The 25,556-nt window shown below is 38.4% G+C and overlaps 1 protein-coding gene across 7 annotated transcripts; it reads left to right on the plus strand.

Annotated features, from left to right (window-relative positions):
- LOC116233232 (bactericidal permeability-increasing protein-like) lies at positions 1-25,403 on the plus strand. Of its 7 annotated transcripts, none has more exons than XM_090143217.1 (18): positions 1-237; positions 515-607; positions 1,743-1,868; positions 2,754-2,879; positions 4,888-4,999; positions 7,301-7,429; positions 10,073-10,231; positions 10,917-10,980; positions 11,068-11,128; positions 12,873-12,964; positions 14,264-14,437; positions 15,532-15,585; positions 16,570-16,740; positions 17,324-17,391; positions 18,931-18,973; positions 20,019-20,082; positions 21,067-21,143; positions 21,697-25,401. In XM_090143217.1, the coding sequence occupies exons 4-18, from the start codon at positions 2,777-2,779 to the stop codon at positions 21,772-21,774; spliced, it is 1,449 nt and encodes a 482-aa protein (XP_089999343.1). In that variant the 5' UTR covers positions 1-237; positions 515-607; positions 1,743-1,868; positions 2,754-2,776; the 3' UTR covers positions 21,775-25,401. The 7 variants fall into 7 exon arrangements, with proteins under 7 accessions (XP_089999343.1, XP_089999347.1, XP_089999333.1 ...); XM_090143221.1 differs by having other exon boundaries at positions 1,743-1,845; XM_090143207.1 differs by lacking the exons at positions 1-237; positions 515-607; positions 1,743-1,868 and having other exon boundaries at positions 2,534-2,879; positions 21,697-21,812; positions 24,972-25,402.
- The last annotated feature ends 153 nt before the right edge of the window (positions 25,404-25,556 follow it).

The following is a 25,556-nucleotide window of genomic DNA, read 5'->3' on the forward strand; positions in this document are numbered from 1 at the left end:
TTTCCCTTGAGTGATTTTCCGTATGGAATATCATTGTATAGGAAGGGTTAAAAACATGAAGCTATTGAGTCATTTTGATTTGATATTGCAGAGTGAGCTGCAGAAAGCATACCTAATCCTGAGCGTGCTGCTGAGTACCTGGAAGAAACAGAGCAAGGAAGAAACTGAAAAGTCTAATCCCAGTTCTGTGCTAACAGCAGAGAGATTGTGAAACTAAATGCTCTTCCTGGAGTGCAGGTTGGGTTTATGCTGTTTTTTACTGTTGCATTTGAGAACTGTTTGTTTTGTGTTTCTTAACTATTCTTCGCTGAATTTTTGGAAGTGAAAAAAATTCTTCTGTGGGCAGTGACTGAAAAATTTGTGCAGGGCCAAGACATTGACAACATTCTTTCTCAGGGATATTCTAAAGGTTGATCAATTTAAGATAGTGCATTTTATGTCTGAGTTAAATCTGTACAAGACAATAATAGTGACTTCTTTTTTTTCTTTTTTTTCTTTTTTTTTTGTATCAAAGGCTTTGATTCTCAGTCAGACTTCAGCTGTTATCTTTATTGCAAGTTTTATTTAAACTGTTCTGCAGACTTCACAATCTAATATCTGCAATCCGGTGAGTAGAGTAAGTACATCAGGGTGAGACAAGTACACAGGCTGAAGCAAAACAGCTTCTCATCTTTTTTCTTTATTTAAGATACTTGAATGCGCTATCTCTGAAAAGACAAAAGAATTAAGAGAATTAATATATGAGAGAGGAGTTGCTTGATACGTGCTCAGTTACTGAAGATAAAAATCAGAGCAATTTGTCTGTCATCTGTTGTCATCAGGAATGAAATTGGCAGCTCTGATTTAGATTATCAGGCAGCTCACATCTTCCATCTCCTCAGTTTTGTCTGTTGTGGTCATCTGACTAAGCTTGTACAATCAACCCTGGCATATAACAGAGGCTTTGGTCTTTGATGAAATCGAGAATATCAGCCTTGGAGTGTGAATGTAAAGCTTGTTGATTTGACAAAACAATATGAAGTGATACCGTCTTCTAGCACCATGAAGGTTCAGTTTGTTCTTTCAGTTTCACACTTGGGATACATTTAAGAGCCTAACAAAAGCATATAACTAGAAAGCAAAGTAGTAACTAAGGTTGCTGTTTTCTGTTCCTCAGTGGGAATGAAATTTAATGACCAATGAGGTACCTCACTTATGTCAGTGCTGCTAGCAATCCTTTTGGATAAATTAGGTATATATCTAGTATATATCTGCTTATTATTTAATGTTAGAAAAATCTGTCTTTTTGGTTTTATATTGATTTTTAATTGACTCCATAGAATTAGGCTAGAAAAGGTGACATTTGCAAGAAAAGACATTTTGGAAAAATGTTAGAGTTTGTGACTCCAGCTGACTGTTCTACGTAACATTGCTACCTTAACTTAATTAATTACTTAATTAATCAATTAATGTTGTGTTGATTAAAATAGAGAAAATCAGGGAAGCATAAAAACTAGAGATGGAAAGATCATGTAAAGAAGGATTTCCAAATTTGTCACAATTTGGATCATATTTTCAGATTTATTCATTTTTTTTCCTGAAGCCACTTTTTCTTGCATAGAATTTGTGGGGAGATTTCAGAAGTATTTCATGATTTATATGATTTTCTATTATTTTTATCTATGATTTCTATGATTTTTAAGGATTCCTTCAGATAACTATTATCAGAACAACACTGATAAAGCATTTTGTCTATTTTACAGTTCAGAAGTCCCATGAAGAGCAGAATTTTATGAGCTACTGGATAGATACTGGATTTGTAGCTGTTTGAAGTCTGACCTCATCAGTAGTAATTCCAACAAAGAAGTAAGACTATAAAAGGTTTGGAGGTAGGGAATTGTATGTTTCTTTGTTTGTTTTGTCATACATTTGTATTTTTTCTGGTTCTGTACATAGGCAGATATTATGATCACAATCTTACATGTTGGAAAAGTGTGATCCAGTCTCCTCAGTGTTAAGGCCAGTGTAAAATCACCATAGACCCCTAATAAAAATTCTACTCAGCACTTGAAATATTTGAGTTATCATGAGAAACAACATTCAATTTCTAGGGAATCAAACAGTGCCTGTCACTGGTAGTGAAAATCATGATGAATGCAAGTTTTGAACAAAGAAACCTTACTTTTGTAAGTGTAAAAGAAAAAAAAAACCAACAAACTGATTTGTCACTGGTCTTGTGAAGCTGTGTTTTGTGTTTGTGTCCCACCACATAGTGGCTTACTTGCTTTGCCTTCAGACACGCTCGCTATACTGTAGTATGCCATGTGATCCCTATGTAATACTTGTACATGTTTTGAATTAACCATTGCACTCCCCTCTTATGAGCTGATTTGATCAGTGTTTGTCTCTGTATATGAAAAGGGTGTTGGCTTGTAGGAGGACAGACATGTTTCTCAGCTGGTATTGCTCTGTCACGTTCACTCTGCAGGAGCTAGGATATGGTAAAATAAACCAGCTGAAACATGGGTGAGAGGAAAGCATAGTGGAGCAGAACCATGCAATCTCACCAATAGGTGATGCCTACTGAAGTGCTATTTCAGTTAATCACTGCTCCCACAATGACCACTCTGTGCAGTAAAATCACCAGCTAAACCTCTCATGGTTATCCACCCTTATTCTCGTTTCTTTGAGGGAACAGTGACAGATAAAGATTTTTTGTGACTCACGGTATGCATCATTTACAATCACATTTGCATCATAAATGTTGTTAACAGGTCCCAGTGACAAAGGTGAGAAGATGCAAAAGATGTGGTATTCTTTCCTGCCCTGTTTGCTCTTTTTACAACTTGAAGCTAATCCTGGTCTTAAAGTGAGAATTACTCAGAAGGGGCTGGATTATGGTATGTCTGTCATTACCAGAAGTTAATTTACGATAAATATTCTATGTACAGAATATAGTTCTTTAAAAAGGGTGCAGTGTAGAAGCCTGGTCCTTAAATATTGAAACAGAATATATTCCTTTTTGTCACCTTGCAGCAGAACACCCTTTGTCCCTTCTCTCTTAGTCCCTTTTTTGGACTCAAGGTACAAATTTATCCTCAAATTTGGGACTGCATGCTCCTGCAGTCCAACAGTGTTTCTGTATCACTTCTCATATTTATCTACTGTCTTAGAACTAGAATGAGATAGTCATATAATTGTTTCTTTTTAAAAAGTGCTAAAATCTTGATTGAAAGTGTGATATTGAAGATAATCAACATATAATTGAAAAAAAAAAAGAAAGCTTACGATCTTGGAATGGGCATGTAACTGCACACTTTTACTGTCATTCTTCTATTTGAGGTGAGATAGAATCTGCATGTGCTGTTCTTTCAAAAAAAAATTTAGCAACCATCCGCTGTAATTTTGACCCTTAACAGAACATCAGTGATCTTGTACATGGCACTCCTAACCTCTACACTGTATTTTCCTTACTCTTTCTATTCAGGCTAGCTCTCAATGCCTCCTGCTGAAGGTGTAGTCTGTGGGTGTGGAGGGCACTCAGTACAATTTCAATTGTTTACAGAATTAATATTAATAATAAAGGTTAACAAGGTACAGATTCAACAAAGGCTGGGTCATGCTAAGGATTAATCATTATTTATGTACTGAACACACTGACAGCTAGACAATGGACTTGTGAAATGAAAAGTAGAAGCTTGGGGCTTATGAGTTTGAGATGAAAGTGAGGATCAGCTCTACTTATTTCTCTGTTGAACACTGTTTTAAAGGCTTTTGAGGAGTTAAGAAGGGCAGGGCAAACAACAGTCATCCAAAAAAGAACTGTTCTTTGTATCTTTTTATGAAATGCTAGGAAAGGCACTCCCTAGGCATCTTTGTTGCCTTCAGAAATGAAAATTCAGTCTGCTATGTCTTAATATGAGCCCAGCAGTAGTTGTAACATTCAGCATGGCTTTCAAGTGCCAAAGTTATAGACTAACCCTGTGTTAGCCGTTGGGGATAAGAACAGACACTGATAGTGACTCTGCCAATGGTATTTCTTGTATTTGAAAAGTGGTGCCTGTCGTAGAATCATAGAATTGCTCAGGTTGGAAAAGACCTTAAAGATCATCAAGTCCAACTGCAACCTAACCGTACTACCCTAATTCTAACAAAGCTCTGCTAAACCATCTATTTTCCTTTAACATGAGATTTGAAGGCTGTCACTAGATCCTCCCTGCCCACTCGTTCTGTGAGAACCTTGAGAGAGACTCCATTTGAGGTCACTGACTTCTCTCATTTAGAATCATAAGTGAGCTTTAGGGTACTTCTGTCAGAGTCTGTATTTTCACTTTTGAAGGAGGAATTTCCAGGGAATGATAATTTTTAACATACTGAATTCTGGAAGTGAAAAAAAAAAGTTGTTTTTTTTTTTTATTCAGCTGCTGTGAGGCTCTAAAGCTTAAGAAACTCCTGTAAAAAATGTATTTGACATACCAACTCTTCATATGCATATGTTCACACTTCTTACATAAGTAAGGACTATGCATGTTGGTCATCTTGTCACTTCTTAACAGGCCTCTTCATTCAACAGGTGTAAGACAGTCTGAGAAATGTGATGACCAAATATTTCCAAGGTTATCCACACTGTGTGTGAAGTGAAGGAAGTATAACAGTTTCAAATAATTGGTAAGAGTTCTAGAATGTAAAATGCAAGTCAAGATCATTGTGATCTTGAATTAAATGGTTCATATGGGGACAACAGATGCAGACATGTAAGTAGTTGGAAAGAGGTCTAGGTAAGGGTTTAAGAACGGGAGTGTTTTCAGAACTATGTTAAAAGTGATTGAATTATTTGTCAGTATATCTGAACCTTTGCATGCCATAATCTGGCCTACAAGGTATCTGATTTCCTTTGTCCCATTGTAGGCAGGAAGATTGGGATAGAACTACTGAAGCAAAGAGTACTGAAAGAGACCTTCCCAAACTGGAGTGGGCAGGAGAGTTTCTCCATTGTGAAGGTGAATTATACAATCTCAAGGTAAGTGAAGGAAGTGCATTTCAAGTTTTAGGATGAAACAGCTCCATAGTAATCATTACACAGCCTTTTTTATTGTTGTTCTGTACAAAACTTTAATGGTTCATTTAACTGCTGAAACAGTTTTAAAAGTATTTCACAGAATCACAGAATCATAGGGGTTGGAAGAGACCCCTGGAGACATCTACTCCAACCCCCTGCTGAAGCAGGTTGCCCACATTAGGTTCCACAGGAAAGTGTCTGGGTGGGTTTTGAATATTTCCAGAGAACAAGACTCCACAGCCTCTCTGGGTAGCTTGTTCCAGAGCTCTGCCACCCTCAAAGTAAAGAATTTTTTTCTCATGTTTTTTCCTTCTACCATACTCAGAGATGAGCTTTAGAGGGCCTTTGAAAGAGCAGTTTGGCTGTTTTATTAGTTGATTTGTTTCAGAGCTTGGGGCAAAGGCAGTTGTACATGTGGATATGACACGGTGGGAAAAATGGATGGGATAAAGGGAAAAACTTAACTATCTGCTACTATGAAGGAGATGTAGCAGTGAAGGTGATTTGTTTGAGTTTCATGAGGGAAAAGCCATCACTAAAGAGTAAGATGAAAATGTGTGCATGGGGATGATGTATCTGAGTTAATGGGACAGGGAGATGACTTTTGCAGAATCTTTTTGGGTAGATTTACAATGGCTAAAATAGCATTTTCATTAGGTAAGGCTCTACTTTTATTTCCTGCTGAGGAAAGTTGTGTACTGGGAACAACCTGTAGAGTAAAGGATCTATGGAGCTTTCTTCAATATTCCCAAACAAGGAAAGTAATAGAAAAACACGCTGTTTTACAGCCTTCATTCCCATCTTTCTGTTTAAGCTTTTTCAATATACGGTAACCAAAAAAATAGTAACTTCTGACCTTTTAATATTACTTCCAAGTAAAGTTCTGCTGTCCAGTAGTATTTTACTTCATTTTTTCTTCATATCATTTTCATTTATGTATAAATTACCCAGAGCAAAAAATAACCATCTGGGAGACTTCACATAGTTTGTGCTGGATAGGGCCCACATCCTCTACTAACATCTAATATTCCAGTAATGTTCTAATATGCTAATATATTACTAATATTCATTGTATTATAGTATCCTTGAGACCTTAATTTTTGCACATCTGAGAAAGCTGGACTTGGACAGCCTGAATAAGAAAAAAACCATGGGGGGTGGTGGGATGTCTTACTGCACATCTTTCACTGTCTACTGGGTGTTGATTATGGAGAATGTGGAGCCAGATTCTTCTTGGAGTTACCAGTGAGGAGATAATGAGCAGCAGACACAAGTTACATCAAGAAAATCTTCAGTTAGAATTTAAGAAAATTGCTGAGGAGCAGAGCAAGAACAGAGAGGTTGGAGAATCTCCATCCTTGAAGATGTTCGCACTCAAATGAGCAGGGCCCTTACTTGGCCTGGCTTGGATTAGGGCATGATCCAGAAGATCTTAAGGTTCCTTCCAACCTAAGTTGGAGTGATCTTCAAAATCACAATTGATTTTCCCGACCAGATATTCCCTTCCCAATACACAGTCTGATCTGACCTCACTGAAAACAGGATTAATTAGGCCAACCTTAATGTTGCCCAAGATGTTTTTGAAAAAGTATGTTCATTTTCACTAAAACTAGCTAGTGCCTCCAATCCCAGGTAAGTAGATGAAAGTCAGTTGTTTCAGAGATCTCTGCTGGATAGCAGGAAACAATGAAGAATGTCCAGTTCATGATAAGATCGCAGCTGATACCTTTACAATGTGCAGCTCAGTTCAACACACCCATGTGCAACACAATGTCTTTGAATATCAGGAAAAATTGTTTTCATGGGGAAGTCTTTAAGTAAGACTTTATTTTGAAAAACTGAACCATTCCAGAGTCTTCTGCTGAGATGAGGAAGGAGATATGGAAGGGAAAGGAGAAAATTTGGTTTGTCAGCAAATGCTAGCATTCACACAACCTAGGTTTTTTTAATAGATGCAGCATCTGGGAATAACAGACAGACTCATTTTCCCTCAGTAAGCAAATTTCACTTCAAGGACTTTTTCTCCCAGTGGGACGTTTTTGTTTTGACTGGGCATCCTTTTTCCCTAGCATTGTATTGAGGATGTTTTTGCAAGGATGCTACTTAGTATAATGGTACAGATACTTTTCTTTTCTAAACTTCCTGAGAAACTCTTTTAACAAATCATAGACTTTGCCTTTAATAGCAGAAGAATTCAATCATCGATATTTCTTCTTAACCTTTTAACATGCAGTCTAACATCCTGCTTCCATTTTTCTGTAGGTTCCGAGTTGATGCTGTAGATATACCAGAAACTTCTGCTTCCTTTATTCCTGGCACTGGTGTTAGTCTGTCAGTGGCACATGCTTCTGCTATAATCAGTGCAGACTGGAGAGTGAAAACATGGCTACTGTAAGTACTGTACAGTGCAGTTGGAGTTGGGAGACAGTTCTGGGGGTGGAATTAGAATTGTAGTGCAGAAATTTAGTTGCTAGTTATGATTTTTTTAAAGTCTGATATGCTTTAGCATTTAAAAAACAGTTTGCATGAACTTCTCAAGAGGGAAACATTCCCTGCTAACTAATGCAGTTTTGTCTCTCTGGGAGTTACTGAGTCAGACAACTGTTAGCATGCACAGTTTGTCCAGACTGTATGATTTGTATATGCAGGACCACAGTATTTTAAATGACAACAATTTTTGTTTTTTTTTGTAGAGTATAACCTGTAGGTTGACTCCACAGTTAATTATCTATTTACTGCTCCAATGTGTATTGTCTTCCAAAGTGATCATTTTTATAAGGAGAGTACTGTCATAATGCCAAACATACAGAAGTTAAAAAAATTCTACAATTCAAGTCACTATGGATAAATGACTTGGCTTCATGAGCCTGTGCAGTATGAGATTGTCTTCAATGACATCATCACATTCAGATTTTCCACTTTTCTATCTCAGCATTTTTCTTACATATCTTTAACACAATATTTTTTTTTTCCTAAAAGGGAGGGCTAAAACATCTGGGATATCAGAAAAGGTTTCAAGGTGCTAATCTCAACAACTGGGATTAATGGAGTACCTGCTAACAGTAGTAGGCGTTGCTCTGTTTGCAAGCCAGATAGTACAGCAAGATGGATCACCAGGCTGCACATTTCACAGTATGTCCTGATTTCAAAGGAGCATGTACACACAGTTTTGCATTCAGTTTTAGTACTGGTGCCTGGAAAGCACTGTCACTGTGGTCCCAATCTGTAGTTTTCATACTGGCATTGTGAGGAAAAGGATACTGTGTTCAGCAGAGCACATCAGCTGTTCCCAAACACTAATTTACCTCTCCCTCTTGCTGAGGATAAGGACTGGGGCATGATCTAAAGAAAACATCAGAAATATAAAACTCTGAGGACTTCACCAACTTCAAAGGAGATGAGGAACTGCCATGCAGGATATGGGGGAGGGAGTCAAAGCCAGCTTTGGTGAAGTGCAAGGTTATGAAGGGATTTTCTTTCCTTTTTGAGGGACATAGGGAACAACCTATTATATTCTGTTCTGTATTGTTTTGTACATAGTTGTAAGTTTGAACAAATCCTGAATATGCCTTACTTTTCAACCCCTCCGCTCCCTCGTCCTAATACATTGCTTTCAGCTCAAAATAAGAGATCCCATCTGAAAGTCAGCTTTTCAAGGGAGACCCTTGACAACCCAGGCCTATTGGGCTGTTTCTAGGGTCAGTAAGATGGGTTTTATCCCAGCTTTTTTGATATTATTCCTGAGTTCTCAAATCTCACTGTAGCCTTCCTCTCTTTCCACTGTGTCCCAGTGCACTCTGTGAGTCCCAGAATCTCATGGCAGGCACTTTGCTCCTAAAAGCCTAGAACCAGTGAATCCGGATTGCTCCTAAAGAAGAGCAGTTAAGGATGCAGCAACAGAGACCTAAGTAGCTAAACTTTTCCCCATCTCCCAAGCAGCCCAAAAAGGCAGAAGGTCTGAGATCTTTTCACAGTGGTCTCTATCACTGAAGTATGGGTAAGGCTAGTTTGGAAGCTCTAGAGGTCATTTCATGCTGCTCAAAACAGATTGGTCAACACATTAGGTAAGCCACGCACTGGTGATGTTCAGGCAAGGATGATGATACTGTTACCTCTCCACATCATTTCTGCCAGTGCTGAATTACTCTCCCCATGAAAATGTTTTTCCTAATGGCTTGTAGGAAAAATGAGGGTATGAAGAATGGTGTTTCCTCCAGATAGTCACTTAATGCACATATATTGATTGAGAAATGTATTTGAAAATGGTTGTGGTAGGAGGGATTTTATGACAGGGAATGGTACTTACTGGTCTGGTCACAGGTGTGCTTTGGAGCTGGATTGAGATTATTCTCTCAGCATAACAGTGTGTTTTCCCACAATTGTTCTTAGCCTGAATAACAGAGAAGAAACCTGAAAGACTCATGGTTAGTGCTTGCTACTGGGCTGGGCTCTTTCTCCATAGTAGTAATAGTACCTAAATGTGCTAGAAATTGTGAATAAGAAAATTGGAGAGGGGTGTATGTCTTAGTAGGAATTTTTACAGAAAGGAGAAAGAACGAATGTGTTTGGACAAAGAATAAAAGGGATGAATGTATACATTAGAAAGGATTATTGAAATTTTTGGCAGGAAGACAAGAATCAGAACAATTACAAAGTTGAGAACCACTAGGTTACATATTTGTTAGCTAACTGACTTCTAGTGCTGCAATCCCAAAGGCCTTCAGGATGACCTGTTATGAAGGACTGAAATGTCTTCTGTCACTGTGAAATTCTGACACTTTTGCAAACTCTTCAAATTCTGCACACCACTGGAAAATTCATGTCCTGGAAACTCACACATATAACCTGTTTTGAATGCAATGCACGTGCCTGATTGACTTTAGTCACTAAAGAAAAACATCATTCACTCTAGATGATAGAAGCCAGAAGTCCTTTCAAAACTGATTTACAGGTAGTATCTTAAATTGTTCCCTTGGAGGACATGTTTCCATGACTGAGGTTTGTTTTTATTTTATTTTACTTTGTTTTTCTAAGTAGCAAAGACCAAGGAGGATTTACCCTGTCCATCTCAGAACTGTTCATTGCAATTGTCTTCAAAGTATCACGGGACAGCACAGGCCACTTGTCTGTGTTGCTGCACAGTTGCCAGCTGAGCATTGGTAGTGTAAAAGTCAAGTTAAATGAAGGATCTAGGTATGTATGCTAGGTATGTATAGAAGATTTTCTAATTACTCTGAGGGAAATAGTGGAGTTTGTCACATGAGGGCCACTTTTCAAATTTTGCCTTTCAGAGATCCAGTTAACTACTGAAGGATCAAATTAGATTTATAAAGGCCTGTTTTTTTGTAAACAGTCTCCTTTGCTGAGTGCATGAAGGGTGGTTAATCTACATTTCTTTGTGCACGTGCCAAAAAATGAGCTGACTAGACATATTGCATTTGAAAAACTTGACACTTGCATATATTAAAAGGTACAAGATGGCAAATGGAAATTTGCAGGAAGAGATCTAGATTCATTAGCATTTTGACAAGCTGACCTACAATTTAAGTATAAAACTTTATATTTCAAAAGAAAATATGACATAATTTTTGTAGCTCTCCTTGTTTTGATTTTCTAGAGAACTTTTTGTTATATTTAAAGAGAAAATGTGGCTGTTATCAGCATGTTGACATTAATATTCACAACTTTGCAGATTGCCTTCTAAATAGCTCCAATGAGACCCAGAACTTGTAGCATTGGTACAGTCTACCCATATTAGTAATTGCTTTTCATTAATCTAAATGACATCGATGCCCTGGCTTAGAATATTCTACGATTTTATATTTCAAAAACTTCAATCCAAGGTAAAAAGTGTTTGTGTTCATTTCCTTTTCTTCAGCTGGATCTATAGCTTCCTATCTGGTTATCTTGAGAAGGCCATTCATTCCAAACTGGAGGAAAATGTAAGTTTGAAAAGATGATTTCAGATAGTGAAGGGAGGAGTTCAAATACAGCCCTTGCATTGCTGACTTCTCTCTCTTTTCCTATAGATATGCCTAAATATCAAATACAAAATACAAATTATGGATGCACATCTTAGAAAGCAGAACGGTGAGTTGCTGATTTGAGCTTTTTGAGTAATTTTCACAGTGTGCTGTTTGTAGTGTTTTTATGACTTGCCAATCCATTTCTGTGTTCACAGTACAAAAAAAGCAAAGAGATAAAGACTGAGCCATTGTTCTCTACATTATTTCATTTCACATTCTTAGAAATCTCTTGCAAGAACCTTATAGGCAATATTCAGATTTCTTCTGTCCCCATAGCAGGTCACCTGTAATCTTTCAGTTTGTTGTAGCTAACAAATGTTATTTCCTTAGATTTTCAAGATGAAATTTTCCCAATGATCCTTTATGCTCTTGCTATGGTGGACATAAGAAAATCTAGCAGTAATGCACTAAAAAGCTAACAAATATCCAGTCTTGCACTATAGTCCTGCAAGATCTCACAAGCTTAGCACATCATGTTTTAAACTTGATGTCAGTGAGATAACAAGATGATGCAGGAAGACAGAGTCACCCTAAGCATATTTCTCTTCACAGCAGTAACAATTCCTGTGTCACTCATGTCACAGAGGCATGAAGACAGTAGATACAGATGCTCAAAAAGCGTTTAAGATTTTCGTAATTATAATTAATAAGTATCCTACACCTTTTCTTTTTCTTCCTTTCTTTATTTTTTCTTTCTTCCTTTTTTTTTTTTTTTTGACAAGACTATTTGTCTGTAGTTTTCACTAATTTGAATTCACATAATTCTCCTATGTAATTACATATATATATATATATTATATATATTATATATTATGTACACACAGAATCATAGAATGGCCTGTGTTGGAAGGGTCCTCAAGGATCATGAATCTCCAACCCCCCTGCCACATGCAGGGCCACCAACCTCCACATTTAATACTAGACCAGGCTGCCCAGGGCCCCATCCAATCTGGCCTTGAACACCTCCAGGGACGGGGCAGCCACAACCTACCTGGTTGTGTCAGCACCTTACCACTCTCGTAGTAATGCACGTATATAATATATATTATGATGTATTAATGTCAGAGATTTCTTTCCAACTCTTCAGTTTGCATTGTGGATATAGCTGCATATTCAGAAGCAGAGTATGCAGACTTGTGTTTGTTTTCTTTCCCCAAAATGGCTATGTGCCATACACTGGGAAATATTACTGAAAATCATGGTTATCAAGAACATTGTTTACATAGCAGGTACCCAGACAGTTCAGGCTCAAGGTTGCTGAAGGCTGTGCTATCATACTGAAGACTTCATAATCTCGGTGTGAATTCTTTTTCTTTAAAACCATCTAATTATTTATGCAATGTGAACAGAACTTAGAATCCAGTCAAAAAAAAAGTCAGACTGAAGTTGTATGTGAGTACTTTTCAGAAAAAGAAGTCTTTGGTCACATTGTCTGATAACAAACAAATCATCTTCAACACTGATATGCATAAAATGCTAATGTCATCTTCCAGAGTATTTAGTACTGTTTTTCTTTACTGTGCTGAACTCATAGAAGTTCAGTTCTCTTGTGGAAACACAAAACAATTAAGAGGATGCTGCCCTTGGTATTGTGCTGCATGAAAGCAGATTTCTGAGGGGTCAATTAAGTTGTGAAACAAGAGAAGTAGGCCTGTAACTTTCCCTTAGTTTTTTTTCTTCTTCCTTCTCCCACTTTCCCCCTCATCAGATTCATCATTTCTAGAACATCTTTGCCTGTAACTAAATAAAAGCCACTATGATGCTTTGGTAATAATGCCTATTTTGTTTTTGTCTATTATTTTTTCTAGTCTTAAGCCAAATAGATGCCTTTGCACAAATAGACTATTCCCTAGTTAGTTCTCCAGCAGTCTTCAAATCACACATTAACTTGGATTTGAAGGTAATTTGCCATGAATATCTCTGTGCTCTCAAAGTCTGTTCTGATACTCTTCTGCATTTTTTCATTTTCTTTCACTACAGTCTTACTCAACCTCTCCACTATTCAGTTAGAAAAGCAATAAGGATTTGGGATGTCTTGGGTAACAGCTGTTTTAGAAACCAGACACAAGTGTTTATTTAATATAGTAACTGCATTGGTTAATTCACCAAAATAAATTATTTCAGTTGAATCCCTTCAGATTCAGTGCTTTATAGTGAGTGGTATATAATCTGTGATGCCTACCACTGTGATTACAATCCAAAGTGTTTGTTTTGGGATGAGTTCATGTCTTGTATATGGACAGGTCACACCCAAAAAAGATTTCTCACAGAGAAGCAGCACACAGCAGTTCCTTTCTCACTAATTTTTCACCTATTCTGGCAAGAGATATCCCAGCAACACTCAGCTGATCCAGCAACTTCAACCATCCCTGTAAGTTAGAGCATCCCCATTGCTCTCAATTGGCTTCAGTTTAGAAAGACATGCTGAAGTAACAGCTGAAACTTTCTCTCTGCTTATTTTATTCAAGAAACACCATCCACAGAAAAAAAAAAAAAAAAAAAAAAGCGCACCAAAGTTCTTTGGACACCTTCTGCAAGGAAGATATATGCAGTTTAAGAGTATTTAGCAATACTGTTAATTCTTCAGCTACAGCTAGTTAGAATTTACAAGTTAAACTGTAACATGCTGACACCCATCATGAGATTACAGATGAGTCAGGTAAAGAAGTGATTGGTCTTCAGTGTTCCTTGGAACAAGCTGATCCTTGATGGTTTTGAGTTGTCCAGCTCTCAATCTTTTTTTTATCAGGATTAGGTGTTTCCTTTGTGTCTCTCTCTCACACTACTTTTAGTGCTTAACAGGAGGTGAGGAAGAGTTCCTGAAGAATTTCCTTATATGTCACTCATAGATTAAGACAACAATGTTATCTTTGCAACAGAAGGAAACTGTGGTCTATAGGATTTTTATTCTGACTCATGGTGGCAGTTCAGAACATTCACTTGAATGCTCAAATTCAAATTTTGAAAGGGTGGAGGCCAGGTTCTCCACGATTCCTGTTTTTTTTTTCCAAAAGAACTTCAATTTGCTGATTTTCAAGGCGTATAAGAAACTGTTGCTTGCTTCAGGTTTTGCTTATTGTCAATTTTATCTTCAGGTTAAGAAGATGGAATAAGAATTCCCTCTGTTCAACCACTACTAATGCATTCTGACAAATACAGATGCTTACAAGTAGAAATACTTGTTAATGACTCTTTGCAGGGCACAGTCTATCCAGTAGGAAATCACACAGACCCTCCCTTTGTGCCTGCTCCGTTTGGTCTCCCAAACAAAGGTGATTCCATGCTCTACTTAGGAGTCTCCAATTATTTTCTTAAGTCTGCTACATTGGCTTACTACAGAGCAGGGGTCTTTAACATCACCATCTCCAAAGACGTGAGTATAATTTGTATGTAATGGAATTACAAATACCAGTAGCATGAATGCTCAGCAAAGGAGGTTAATACTTTGCAGGCTGCCCAGGGAAGTGATGGAGTCACCATCCCTGGAGGTGCTCAAGAAATGTATGAATGTGGCACTGAGAGACGTGGTCAGTGGGCATGGTGTGGATGGGTAGGCAGTTGGACTAGGTGATCTTAGTGGTCTTTTCCAACCTTAATGATTCTATGATACTGTGATTATGTTTGCCATGTCACACAAGTCTGGATCAGAATTCTACCGCATATATGACTGAACCAGGACATTTTTTTCTTCATTTCATCATTTTAGATAGTCAAAGTCTCCCTCAGGCCTGAACTTACTGGCAATTCTAGGCAGCAAATGGCAGAGATGAATGTCACAGAGCTGGTACACAAAGCATGCATGAAATAACCAAAGAAAGCTTTCCTCTGCATGAGTTCCAAACGACAATGGAAAAGGCAAGATAGGAAAAAGAATACTTAGTCCTCCATTTGCTGCATAGAAACCCGCAACACATGTACTGGCTGTGCTGAAAGCAGCAAAATGAGGCAAGAAGCAGATACAGGGAAAGTAAGCTTTCAGTTGCGGGTGAAGAACATGTAAGACTTGTCTCAGAAATGCTGTTTCCACTACACCATTAGTAGACAGGGACTGCAAGAAGTTTTGCTTGCTGAAACATTGCTAAGAGGGTCTGGCATTGGCAAACATCATCACAGCGGTCAGCAGGAAAAGGGTAAGTAACATTTTTGAGTCCTATCTGACAGATTGAGTGCATTCCATCTAAGAAAGTCCCAAAGGCAGGAAGAAAGCAGGATGCCAGGTCTGTTCTTTGAAAGCATAACATGTACTTCCTGTCTGGTAGGTGCCTCTGAGATAGGTCCATGAGAAAAAAATTTTTCTCTCCTCTCTTCCACAGATTACTGTGGCTCCCCTAGGAATCATACTGGGCCAAGGAAATACTAAATTTAAACATGGATTATCTAGAATCAAAGTAAATAGAGTATGCTTTTTTTCAAGGAAGCCCTCATTTTTAAGCTCATATAATAACCTGACATTTAATTTGTTTACAGCTAGCTACTACTTTTAACCTAACTACAGCCATGCTGAAAGATTTTGTTCCTGAGGTGGGTATTTCTGCTTGTACAGATCTTTCAAAAAAAATCAGTAGCTGATATCTGCTGTGGATATTATTTGTGTAACATATTTGCAAAAGTTTGGAGAAGACAAGGAAGCTGAGCTCAGTTACAAGTAGCGGAAGATTCAAACATACATGTCCTCTCCTCATAACTCCACGTTCTTCCTATCTATATCACACTTCTGAAGTCACTCTCTGCCCCCATGAGTGCCAAATTCACTCTCAGTCTCTGCAACTATAAAGTCTCTGAAACAATGAAACTTATAAAGACTATGTGCTGGACATCTTCTGCAAGATCAGTCTCCTTTTATTCCTGTTGAAGTAAAGGCATCTCTGTTGTGCTGGTCTGACTTCTCTATTTCAAGAAACCTTCTGGCTGCATGAAATTATATACAATGGGAAGTAATAGTCATGAGGAGCACAGTTTATACATGCAATGCAGGACATTAAGATACTTACGAGATGCTTTAAAAATACCTAATATGGCAACATTTGCTATGAAGTTATGACATTTTTTGTCCTCTAAGCGTTTATCTTTTTTTCTTTTTTTTAATTACTCTCTGGAAGGCTGCTCTTCCAATTTTTTTTATTGTCATGTTGTCAGGGTCATCAGTTTTTTTGTGCATGTGTGGGGAGGGATTGTTCATTTCCCTCACTCCCTCACTTCTTTATCATATGTTACCAGTCCCCTCCTTTTGAAGTTCCTTAAATTATTTCTCCAGATATGCTCAATATTGGTGGGTCTAAAGCTTCTCCATTCACTTTGTGGTCTCTGCAAGTCAGCATAATGCCATGCTAACTTCAACATTTAAACTGGTGTAATACAAATTGACTATTTTGAAGTTACTCTTGAGTTTAACAAGAGTATTGTTATATAGCACCTTGTTGTGAGGTAGCCACAAAAACTGTAGTTTAAAAAAATCTTAAGCTGCAGGAACTCCACATTCAACCTTTTTTCTCTGAAATCCCACAGATTGCTCTGCATTGCCTGACAGCGTGCCCAGTGCTTCTGAAACTGATGGCTACATCACCACCTGTTGTCATTTTGCAGTCCGACACATGCAGACTGTGGATCACTGGGTCTGTAGAGGTGTTTGCTGTTCTGCCAAATTCAACCATCCAGTATATCTTTACAGGGAATCTAGTAAGTAGCATGAACTAAAAGATAACATTCAGTGCTGAGGCTGAACAAATTATACAGTAATATTTCAAGTCCTTCTAAAATCAGACATCAGCATAATATACCATGTGCAGGTCTGTCACAAATGCACATACTGTTCCGTTGCATTTCACAGGGAGAAAATGTGCACTACATACTGTAGAATTTAATATGCAGGTACAGCAAGCAATTTATGAAACTCATTCTTCCCATGTGGGAAGTTGAGTGATTCTTTGAGAATAAATTGTAATGTATATAAATGGGATTATCTGATGCTCCTAACTTGTTAGGTTGAAAGTGATCCAGTTAAGTCAGCCATTCAGGGATTTAAATGACACTAATGATAAGGAAGGAATCAGGGCAGTATTATCACTTCACTCAAGTGATCCCTGCTGCACTCAGAAAGCAGCAAATTCACAAATGATTTCACTATTTATACATACTGACTAAATATAATGTTTAGGTGTTGTGTTTCCAATGACAAAAAGCAGTTGCATTTGTGCCTGTAGCTCAGACACAGGCACAAATGTATACAGTCACAGAAGATTGTTTTGTTTTTTCCCCACAGACAACAAGTACCAGAGGCAATTTGACAGTAATCAAACAGAAGCTGATCATCTCATTACTTCTGAAGAGGTAATTAAGGAAAATTCAGAAAGCAACATTAATGACATTAATGATTCAAATGCTAGTACCCACCAGAACATCATTCTGTCTATCTAACAGCACTTGTTTTACCAAGAGAAGAGAAATGGTTACCTTCTTTCTCACAGGGGCTCTAAAATACTTTTGACTACTTAATTTATATCATGTAGATAAAATATAGTAATATTGTGGAATAACCATGTCTCCTGTACAATGTGATATTACCCCTTTCTCAAGGTTAAATACCCCTCCAAATGACAGTGTTCAACATATTCAATATCTTAAAGTCATCTGTTTAATCTGTGCTGATGCTTGAGAATGAGGTTTAGTAGTTTATTCTACACCCTTTACATGTTGCTGCCTTGCCTTGATGTCTGAACATCATAAACAGATGCCACCATGAAAACACTTTACTAGGAGCAGTACAGCAAGCTCTCTGTACACCTTTCCATGTGGAGAAGGGAAAAGTGACACTACATAGCTGATACTACAACATGCCATCAAACAAATGAGACTAGAACTGTCTCTGTAATTTGAAACAGTGCTCAGAATGTTTTAGATACTGCTTACATCTTGCTGGTTTTCTGGTTACCTACAGCTACATGTGTTTTCAGCTGACTTTCAGCAAATTTTATTCACACTTCAAACTCAGTTATGTTTAAAGCCACTTTCTCGCTAAATGTGTAATTATGTAGAAGTACAGACTTTCAGCATATCCATGTTTCTTTTTGGTAGCCCTGCTCTGCAAACTGGATCAGAATTCCAGAGTATATTTTTTAACCTATTACATTTCCATTAGAGAAAAATGTAGGCAGCCTTTTTTGAGTTTTGGTCACTGGTCCTTTTTAACAGGAAAATAGGACTTGGAATGATCAGAGCCTGTCAGCATGAGTTCAAGAAAGAATGTGACATGAGATTGCGTTCTTCTGCTCATCAGTATGAGGTGTTTGTTGTTTGGTTTTTTTTTCCTCCAGAATTATGTTTACAATTGTCTGAATGTGTATCACAGACATCAGCAAGAAAAGTTAGATTGGGCTGGGACTCAATAGGAGTTCATCCAAATCATAGCAGTTGAGGAAAGTGTAGTTCAGCCATTATGGGAAGTAGCAATTCCAGAGAATTTTTCTTTACAAATCTTGTAGTTGTAGCCCAAGACTACAGATGACTATAGAAGTAGGTTGATTTCAGAAAGATCCCACTGATTCTATAACAAGTGGATAGTTGTCTGTTTTGATAAAAACACCGTTAAGAATCAGAGTCTCTGGCAAAATTAAATATGTTAATCAGCATGAAATCAGTAAGAAGTTGCACAAATGAAATGTAAAAGGAAATGCAAATTCTGACTACCTACTATACTCTGGATTCAATTTTTGTACACACATTCTGCAGCACCTTAAGAAAAAAAAAAAAAAAAAAAACGTATATTCTGTTTTCTGGAGAGCAAAGGTGTGTTTCTTCAAGACTGTTTACTTCAAGCAGTGACTATGCAAAACCATTTTTAGTGAATCTTTTTTTACTTCTTTGCTTTAGGCTCCAGTTTTCCCTGCTGCACTCTGCTGTTAGATTCTCTCAGGTAAGTTAACAGTTTCAGTGCTTAGGACAGGTAGATGAGCCCTGAGTTAAAAGCAGTTCAGCCAAACTTGTTGCTGGACAATTCTCCATCTGAATTCGAAATATCATCTGCCACTGCTCTTTCTGCTTTCAAATACATTACCTGTTTTGTTTGTTTGTTTGTTTTTCTTCCTGGTACCAATAAATAACTCTTGGAGTATTTCCTTTATCAACAGAGACACCAAATATTCTTATTATCATGCAACATCAATTGGAACAGGGAGAAGTGTCTGCCTAGACTGCATGACCTAGTCTGCCATCACAATTGATTTTACTGGCTTCTGCATCCAGCAAGACAAAGGCAGGCATGAGGTTAGCACTTCTTCTAGCTGTTTCTGACAGCCAGCTTGAATTCATAACTGGATTAAGTAGACATAACAGTAGGAATAAGTACAAAGTCAAGCTTAAGCTCAGCTTCAGGAATTATCTTGAGTCACTCCAAGCAAATAAAAGGAGAGTAAAAAACAGGGAGTAAAAGAAACAGCACGCCACTGGATAGGTCATTCATCATATACCAAGAATTGGTCAGGGCAACTACAGCAGCTGAACCCAACTTACACCTTTAAGTGAAGGAAGGAAAACACCAAGCACAGCAGGATAAGACAGAGCACCAGAGAGGGAACAGTTAAGAGGGAACAGTTATTGCCATCCAGAATACAGTTCATTTCTGAAAACTTAGACTTGAAAGCTGAAAAGGAGTTAAACAGATGGCATTCCTACAGTTAAGATTGAGTTCAGGTACTTAACACACAGAGAAAAAAAATAGTATTGCAAGAACAATAAACACTGCATTGCCTTGTATATTTACATCATACAGGTGCTGTTTAAAACAAAAAAGCATCTTTTTTTTTTTTTTAACCTGAGATTTTCTTGCCAGTTTTCTTTCTTAGCAATGAAAGATCTTGTTTCTGATCTTTTGCAGTTCTAACCCTTGCTTTTCACCCTCAAGCTTCAGCCCCCTAGGCATCATGCAGTAATCACCAAATGTGTTTTCTCCCTTACTGCAGGTCTCACTGGTGGAGAATTTTCTGTCTTACACTTTACGGAGGGTAGTGATCCCAGTAATCAATGGTAAGGATTGTGGCCAGTTCCTGAGCACAGTGGGTGGGAAAGCAAGACTGAAACCATTAAAGAGAGTGCACAGCTTCAAGGGCTGTAATATGAGAGGTTTTCTGTCAGTTTGACTAACCTGGACAGCTGTCTGTGCTGATCCCTCAATCACCTGAATCAGACAAAGGCTGGAACAGAGCAAGTCTCAGCTCCTTTCCAAACAATGTGCGTGAGTTTCCTTCTCAGTGAAAGAAGTGCAGCAGCAGCAGACATGCTTGAGTCTCATCTCAGCAGAGTCAAACCATAACCAGAGAATGGCCTAGACCTGGGAAGCTCAGAAGCACATCTGCATCTTGTGGCTTTGGGAGAGTGTAACATTATCACTGCCCTCTGCATTTATGCTCTGCCTGCTACCCCGGGCAGGACAAGGTAGAAAATCAGCTCAGTGAGATGTAGAGAGTAAGGGATGATGAAGAAAGAGGTGAAAGTGGAAAGAAACATATGGAATAGTATAGAAGGTGCTGTGGGATAAACAAGGGCAAGGAGACTGTTGAGGAAGGAGGTGATATATTGATGAGGAGAAAGGAGGGATACAAAAGTCAAATGGTTGAAAAAGCAAGTAGGACAAAACCTGGGGTTTGACCCAGGAAAGTAGGAATGGATGAAAATTAGAGGGACCCACAGGCTTAGATGACCATATAGAGAATAAAATGAAAGGAAGATGGCAAATAAGTCAGAGTGGGAAACACCAGAAACCACATCCCATGGAGTAGATGTCTGAAAAGGAGCAAAGGCAGATTGCAGTGTCAGACAGCTGAGAAATTTTGAGGGGTCTATCCACTACTTTTTCATGAGAATTGTTGCTTCTTAGCAAATACAAGCATCACAGATACAGTGGTGACTGATTAAAGGGAAATCTTAAAACTCACGGAGTTCCTATGGAAAAATGCTTCTGAAGTATTTTATTATTACTTATAGATATATTTATATTTGTCCTTTTTTAAGATAAATTAGGAAAAGGATTTTCTCTTCCTAACTTGGCCCACACCAGCCTGGTTGGACCTGTAATAAAAATGAATCAGGTGAGAAGTCTCACTTTTAGTTAAATAATATTGATTCTTTTTTAGGTCTGTAAATTTGTGCATATTGCTGTGTTGCATCATTCTAAAGATAACTAATAGTAAAGCTTTAACTATACAGTAGATTGAAAATCCACACTCTGGATGAAAAATGTACACACACACACACCCCACCAGACCAGAATGCTTTGAGCATTTGTAGATTATAAAGGGTCCTCTAGCATTTGGGGGAATCCCAGCAAAGTGGAAACACCACAGAGACAGCTGTGCTATCTCCAGCAGGTCTTAGGAGCATCAAATGAGCTCTCACTAATGTGACCTTTCCATAGTACTGGAAAGCTAAGATGCAACCTCAGTGTCCTTGTGGTTAGCATTACCCAGCATTCTGGAGGGCTGTAACATCAGAGCCTACCCGTACCCTGAAGTCAACTGAATTTCAGGAAGCACAAAGCCATGCTTGTTTCCTGCACTGCTGAGGGACTAATTATCAAATCTACTAACCCTCAATATGTCCATCTGAAATTTGAAGTAATTTTACATGTTCTTGTTTCCTCAGGGTCATCTTGTGATTTGCACTGATGTTCACTACAAACATGAGCAAGGGGAAGATGAGGACCTTCGCAGACACCCCTAATGCCCCTTTTCTTTCAAACAATAATAGAGAAAAAAGAGGTCTTCCTTCTTTTGGCTTGTGTGGAGTAGATGCTATAACATTAGAAGCATGGACCTTGGTCACTATTTTTGATGTTTCTTTGCTTTTCATAAACCAAATCCGTTGTTTTTTTTAGCATAATGGGTATAGCTGACTTTTATTGATGCCTTAGAATACTTGTTTTAATCTGATGGGAAGGAGTGACTGGGTCTTCTTGTGTTATAAACACCAAGTTTTATTAATTTCAGAAACCAGTTATTGCATTATTCAACTTATCTCCATTAGTGTTAGCAAGATTTTATGTGTAGATCTTATTTTTATCTTATGTGAGATCTTATTTTTTGTAATATTTTCAAAGTTTGTCCGTTTGTAACTGGATACCATAAGTGGGAACAGATTTATGAAATCTAGTGAATTATCATAGAATTATAGAATCAAAATGTATGTTGAAGTAACCTCCAAAGGCCATCTAGTCCAGAGATCACCTAAGAACAGGACTAACTAGATCATGTTGCTGCAGACTGTGTCCATGTGAGTTTTGAACCTCTCCAAGGCCAGAGACTCCACAACCTTTCTGGGCAACATTTTCTGCTATTTAACCTGCTTCAGAGTAAATTTATTTTCTTGATATCGAATCAGAATTTCCTATGTTTCAACTTGTGTCCATTGCCTTTTTTCTATGCAGTGTTCACTTTCAAGAAGAGCCCAGCTCCATCTTCTCTGTATCCTCAGATCACAAAGTTGTAGAAAAGAAAAATGTCTCTGCAGACTCTCTCTTTTCCAAGCTAAGCATACTTGATCTCTCATATTGTCCTAGTAGATCATGTTCTCCAGCCTCATAACTATTTTCATGATACCGCTGGATTTGATCCAGGATGTCAATAACATTCTTCTAGTGGGGAGCCCAAATTGGACACAGTAGTTCAAACAGTGTTGCAAGTGCCAAATAGAAAGGAAGAAACACTTACCTTTACCTGCAGCTTACCTTCAACCTTGCTGTCCACTACGATTCACAGATCCTTTTCTGCATAGCTTGTTTCTAAAGATCCCCTACCCTGGACTGATCAGGGCATTACTCCCTCCCACACGTGAGGAGTGCATTGACTGCTCCTCACAGGTTGGTGTTGTGTACAAACTTGCCAAGAGTGCACACTGTCCCATCATCCACACCATCAGTGAAGGAATTAAGCAGTGCTGATCACAATATTGATTCCTATGGGACACCCACTAGTTGCCAGTCAACACCTTGACTTTGTTAATCACAACTCTGATTCTGGCTACACAACCAATTTTCCATGTTCCTTCTCCACCCTATAAATCACCAGTTTGATGAGACTAATAGAGACTGTTTCAAAAACCTTACTGAAATCAGAGTATACCATATCCACTGCCCTTCCCTTGTCCACAGCACCAGACAGCTGATCATAGAAAGCAGTGAAGCTGGCCAGGTGTGATCTGCCTCTGGAATACCCATTCTGGCTGCTCCCAATTACATTATCCTTCATGTGCTTTAGAAATGGCTTCTAAGATATTTTACTCCATATCCATCCCAGGGTCTGAGGTGAGACTGACCGTCTTGTATTTCCCTTCTTGTCTTGTATCATTCTCCTTGCCTATCTTGAAAGCAGGTGTGATGTCTGCCTTTTTTCCAGTCATGAGGAACTTCTGACTGCCATGACTTTGATGGAGAGCAGCTTATTTCTGTGATCAGTCAGCCAGCACCTTTGGGTGCTTCCTGTCTGGTCCCATAGATTTGTGTACATCCATGTGGGTTAAGTGATCCTAAACACTGCCTTTCTCTGCTGTGGGTTATGCCTCATTCCCACAGGCTCTGCAAGGAGCTCAAGGACTTGATGACAGATCTTACTAGTGAAGACATCTTTTTCTGCATCTCTTGTCACAAGTCCCTGGCCTCCTGAGCAATGGAGCAGCACTCTCCTTAAACTTTCTTTTGCTATAGATGTATTTACAGAGCCCTTCACCTCCCATGATTGTTTCAGCTCCAAATGAGTTTTGGCTTTCCTGACTTCATTTCTACATGTGCAAGCAACGTCTTTGCACTCCTTTCAAGTAGCTGGTCCCAGTTTCCATCTTCTGTATGCTTCCTTTTCGTGTCTGAGCTCACTCAAGATCTCTGTGTTCATCTACTCTGGCCTTCTGCCACGGTTGCTCAACCGTCTGAACATTGTTCTTGTGCTCTGAGGAGGTTGTCCTTGAAGATTAGCCAGCTCTGGGCCTTTGCTCTGCAGGGTATTTTCCCACAGATCTTGCCAAGCAGGCTCCTGAAATCTTCACATCTGAAGTCTACAGCTGTAATTCTGTTTTTTGTCTTGCTCACTCCTCTCAAGATCTGAAACTCCACAGTCTTGTGCTCACTGCAACTAAGACTGTGCTGTCATTGATTGCCATCCCACAGTTTTTCCTTGTTTGTGAGTAGCTGCAGCTCTTTGAGGGGATCAGGCTCCATGTAATTCTTTAGTTCTATAACTCTCAAATTTCTGGAACTGTAGAGCTTATTTTTCCCTATGTCATTGTCACCACAGAGGAATTACTGAAAGTGCATGAAAAAGGAAAAATGTCTACAAATGTTATACTACAGAAAGGTTCTGTTCCAGCTTGGGACAGAAATGTGGCTTGGGATTGATTTTTTTTCTGAATCCATATATGCTGGTGCTCTTTTTCTTAATTAAAAAAAATCATCCTGAAACCAAAGAGAAGTAAATCACTGCAGGGCTTTCAACTCATTGTATTGTATGTGGGAGAAGAGTGACTAGAAGAAAAACAGAAGAACTGAAGAAAACTCTTTTAAATAGTTTGATGTCCCTCATTGATAATACTCCTGGCACTTCTTTCTGCCTATTTGGGGATTCATGAGATAGGGGGGAAAGAGAACAAAAGCCCTGCTGCCCATCTCTTCTCTCTTCCAATGTGACATGTGCTTCAGTACCAGCCAACAAGTGCCATGGCTGGATGGGGCTTTCCAAACCAAAGCCATGCCTTAGTGTAATGTTGCTCCTGAAGCCCTAGTCCTGAGACTGTTGTTAACAAAGTGATAAAGCAATTGTTTCTTTGATGACTAAAGAGGATGCTGTATATGCTAACTGTTCCCCTCTATCATCTTATTCTTGCCTACTGGCCAAAATACCATTTTTGATCTGGTATTACTTCTTAACTGACAGAATAACTGATACCTGTGCCTCAGCATGCTGAAGACTAAAGAGTGTGGAGAAAGGAGAGAATTAGGGAAGCAGGGAAAGGGGACTGCTGGAGCACCAAGCTACAGGCAATGGCTGGCATTGTACAAACCAAAGTGATCTGCAGAGAAACAGCAACAAGTCTTCACTGCTATACTGATAAGTTCATTTTGTTTCATGTATATTGGCTAAAAAGGATTGCAGTCTGTATCCCCATTAGCATTTAGATTGAAGCAAATGTTTTGTTGCTCTATAAGAAAATTAAAACATTCCTTTTAGAAGATCTTTCTAATATCTTGAAAGGCATAAAGTTAGAAAGTAGAAACAAATTGCAGAGTATGTTAGTATACTATCTGAACATATCTGTAAGCAGATATTTGGCTTTTAGTGGGATATTTGTAGAAAAAAAAATGATGAAACTATTCTGGAAGTACTATTTTTTTTCTTTGCTAACTTTTGCTGAAAGTTTTATCTAAACTAGTGATACTCCTTTAGAAGAACCATAAAATGTTAGAGGGCTATCACGAGCATAAGCTGCGATAGTTTTTGGACGGTTTTAAGTTGTCTGTA

The sequence above is a fragment of the Phasianus colchicus genome, chromosome 1, assembly GCF_987193195.1.
Source record: "Phasianus colchicus chromosome 1, bPhaCol1.hap1.1, whole genome shotgun sequence".
In the NCBI taxonomy this organism is placed as follows: Eukaryota; Metazoa; Chordata; class Aves; order Galliformes; family Phasianidae; genus Phasianus; species Phasianus colchicus.

Coding starts and splice junctions, on each gene's coding strand:
- LOC116233232 (XM_090143207.1), top strand. CDS start 2,741: ATGTTGTTAACAGGTCCCAGTGACAAAGGTGAGAAGATGCAAAAGATG. Junction 12,965..14,263: donor ACATTAACTTGGATTTGAAG/GTAATTTGCCAT, acceptor GACTCTTTGCAG/GGCACAGTCTATCCAGTAGG. Junction 17,392..18,930: donor ATCTCATTACTTCTGAAGAG/GTAATTAAGGAA, acceptor TCTTTGCTTTAG/GCTCCAGTTTTCCCTGCTGC.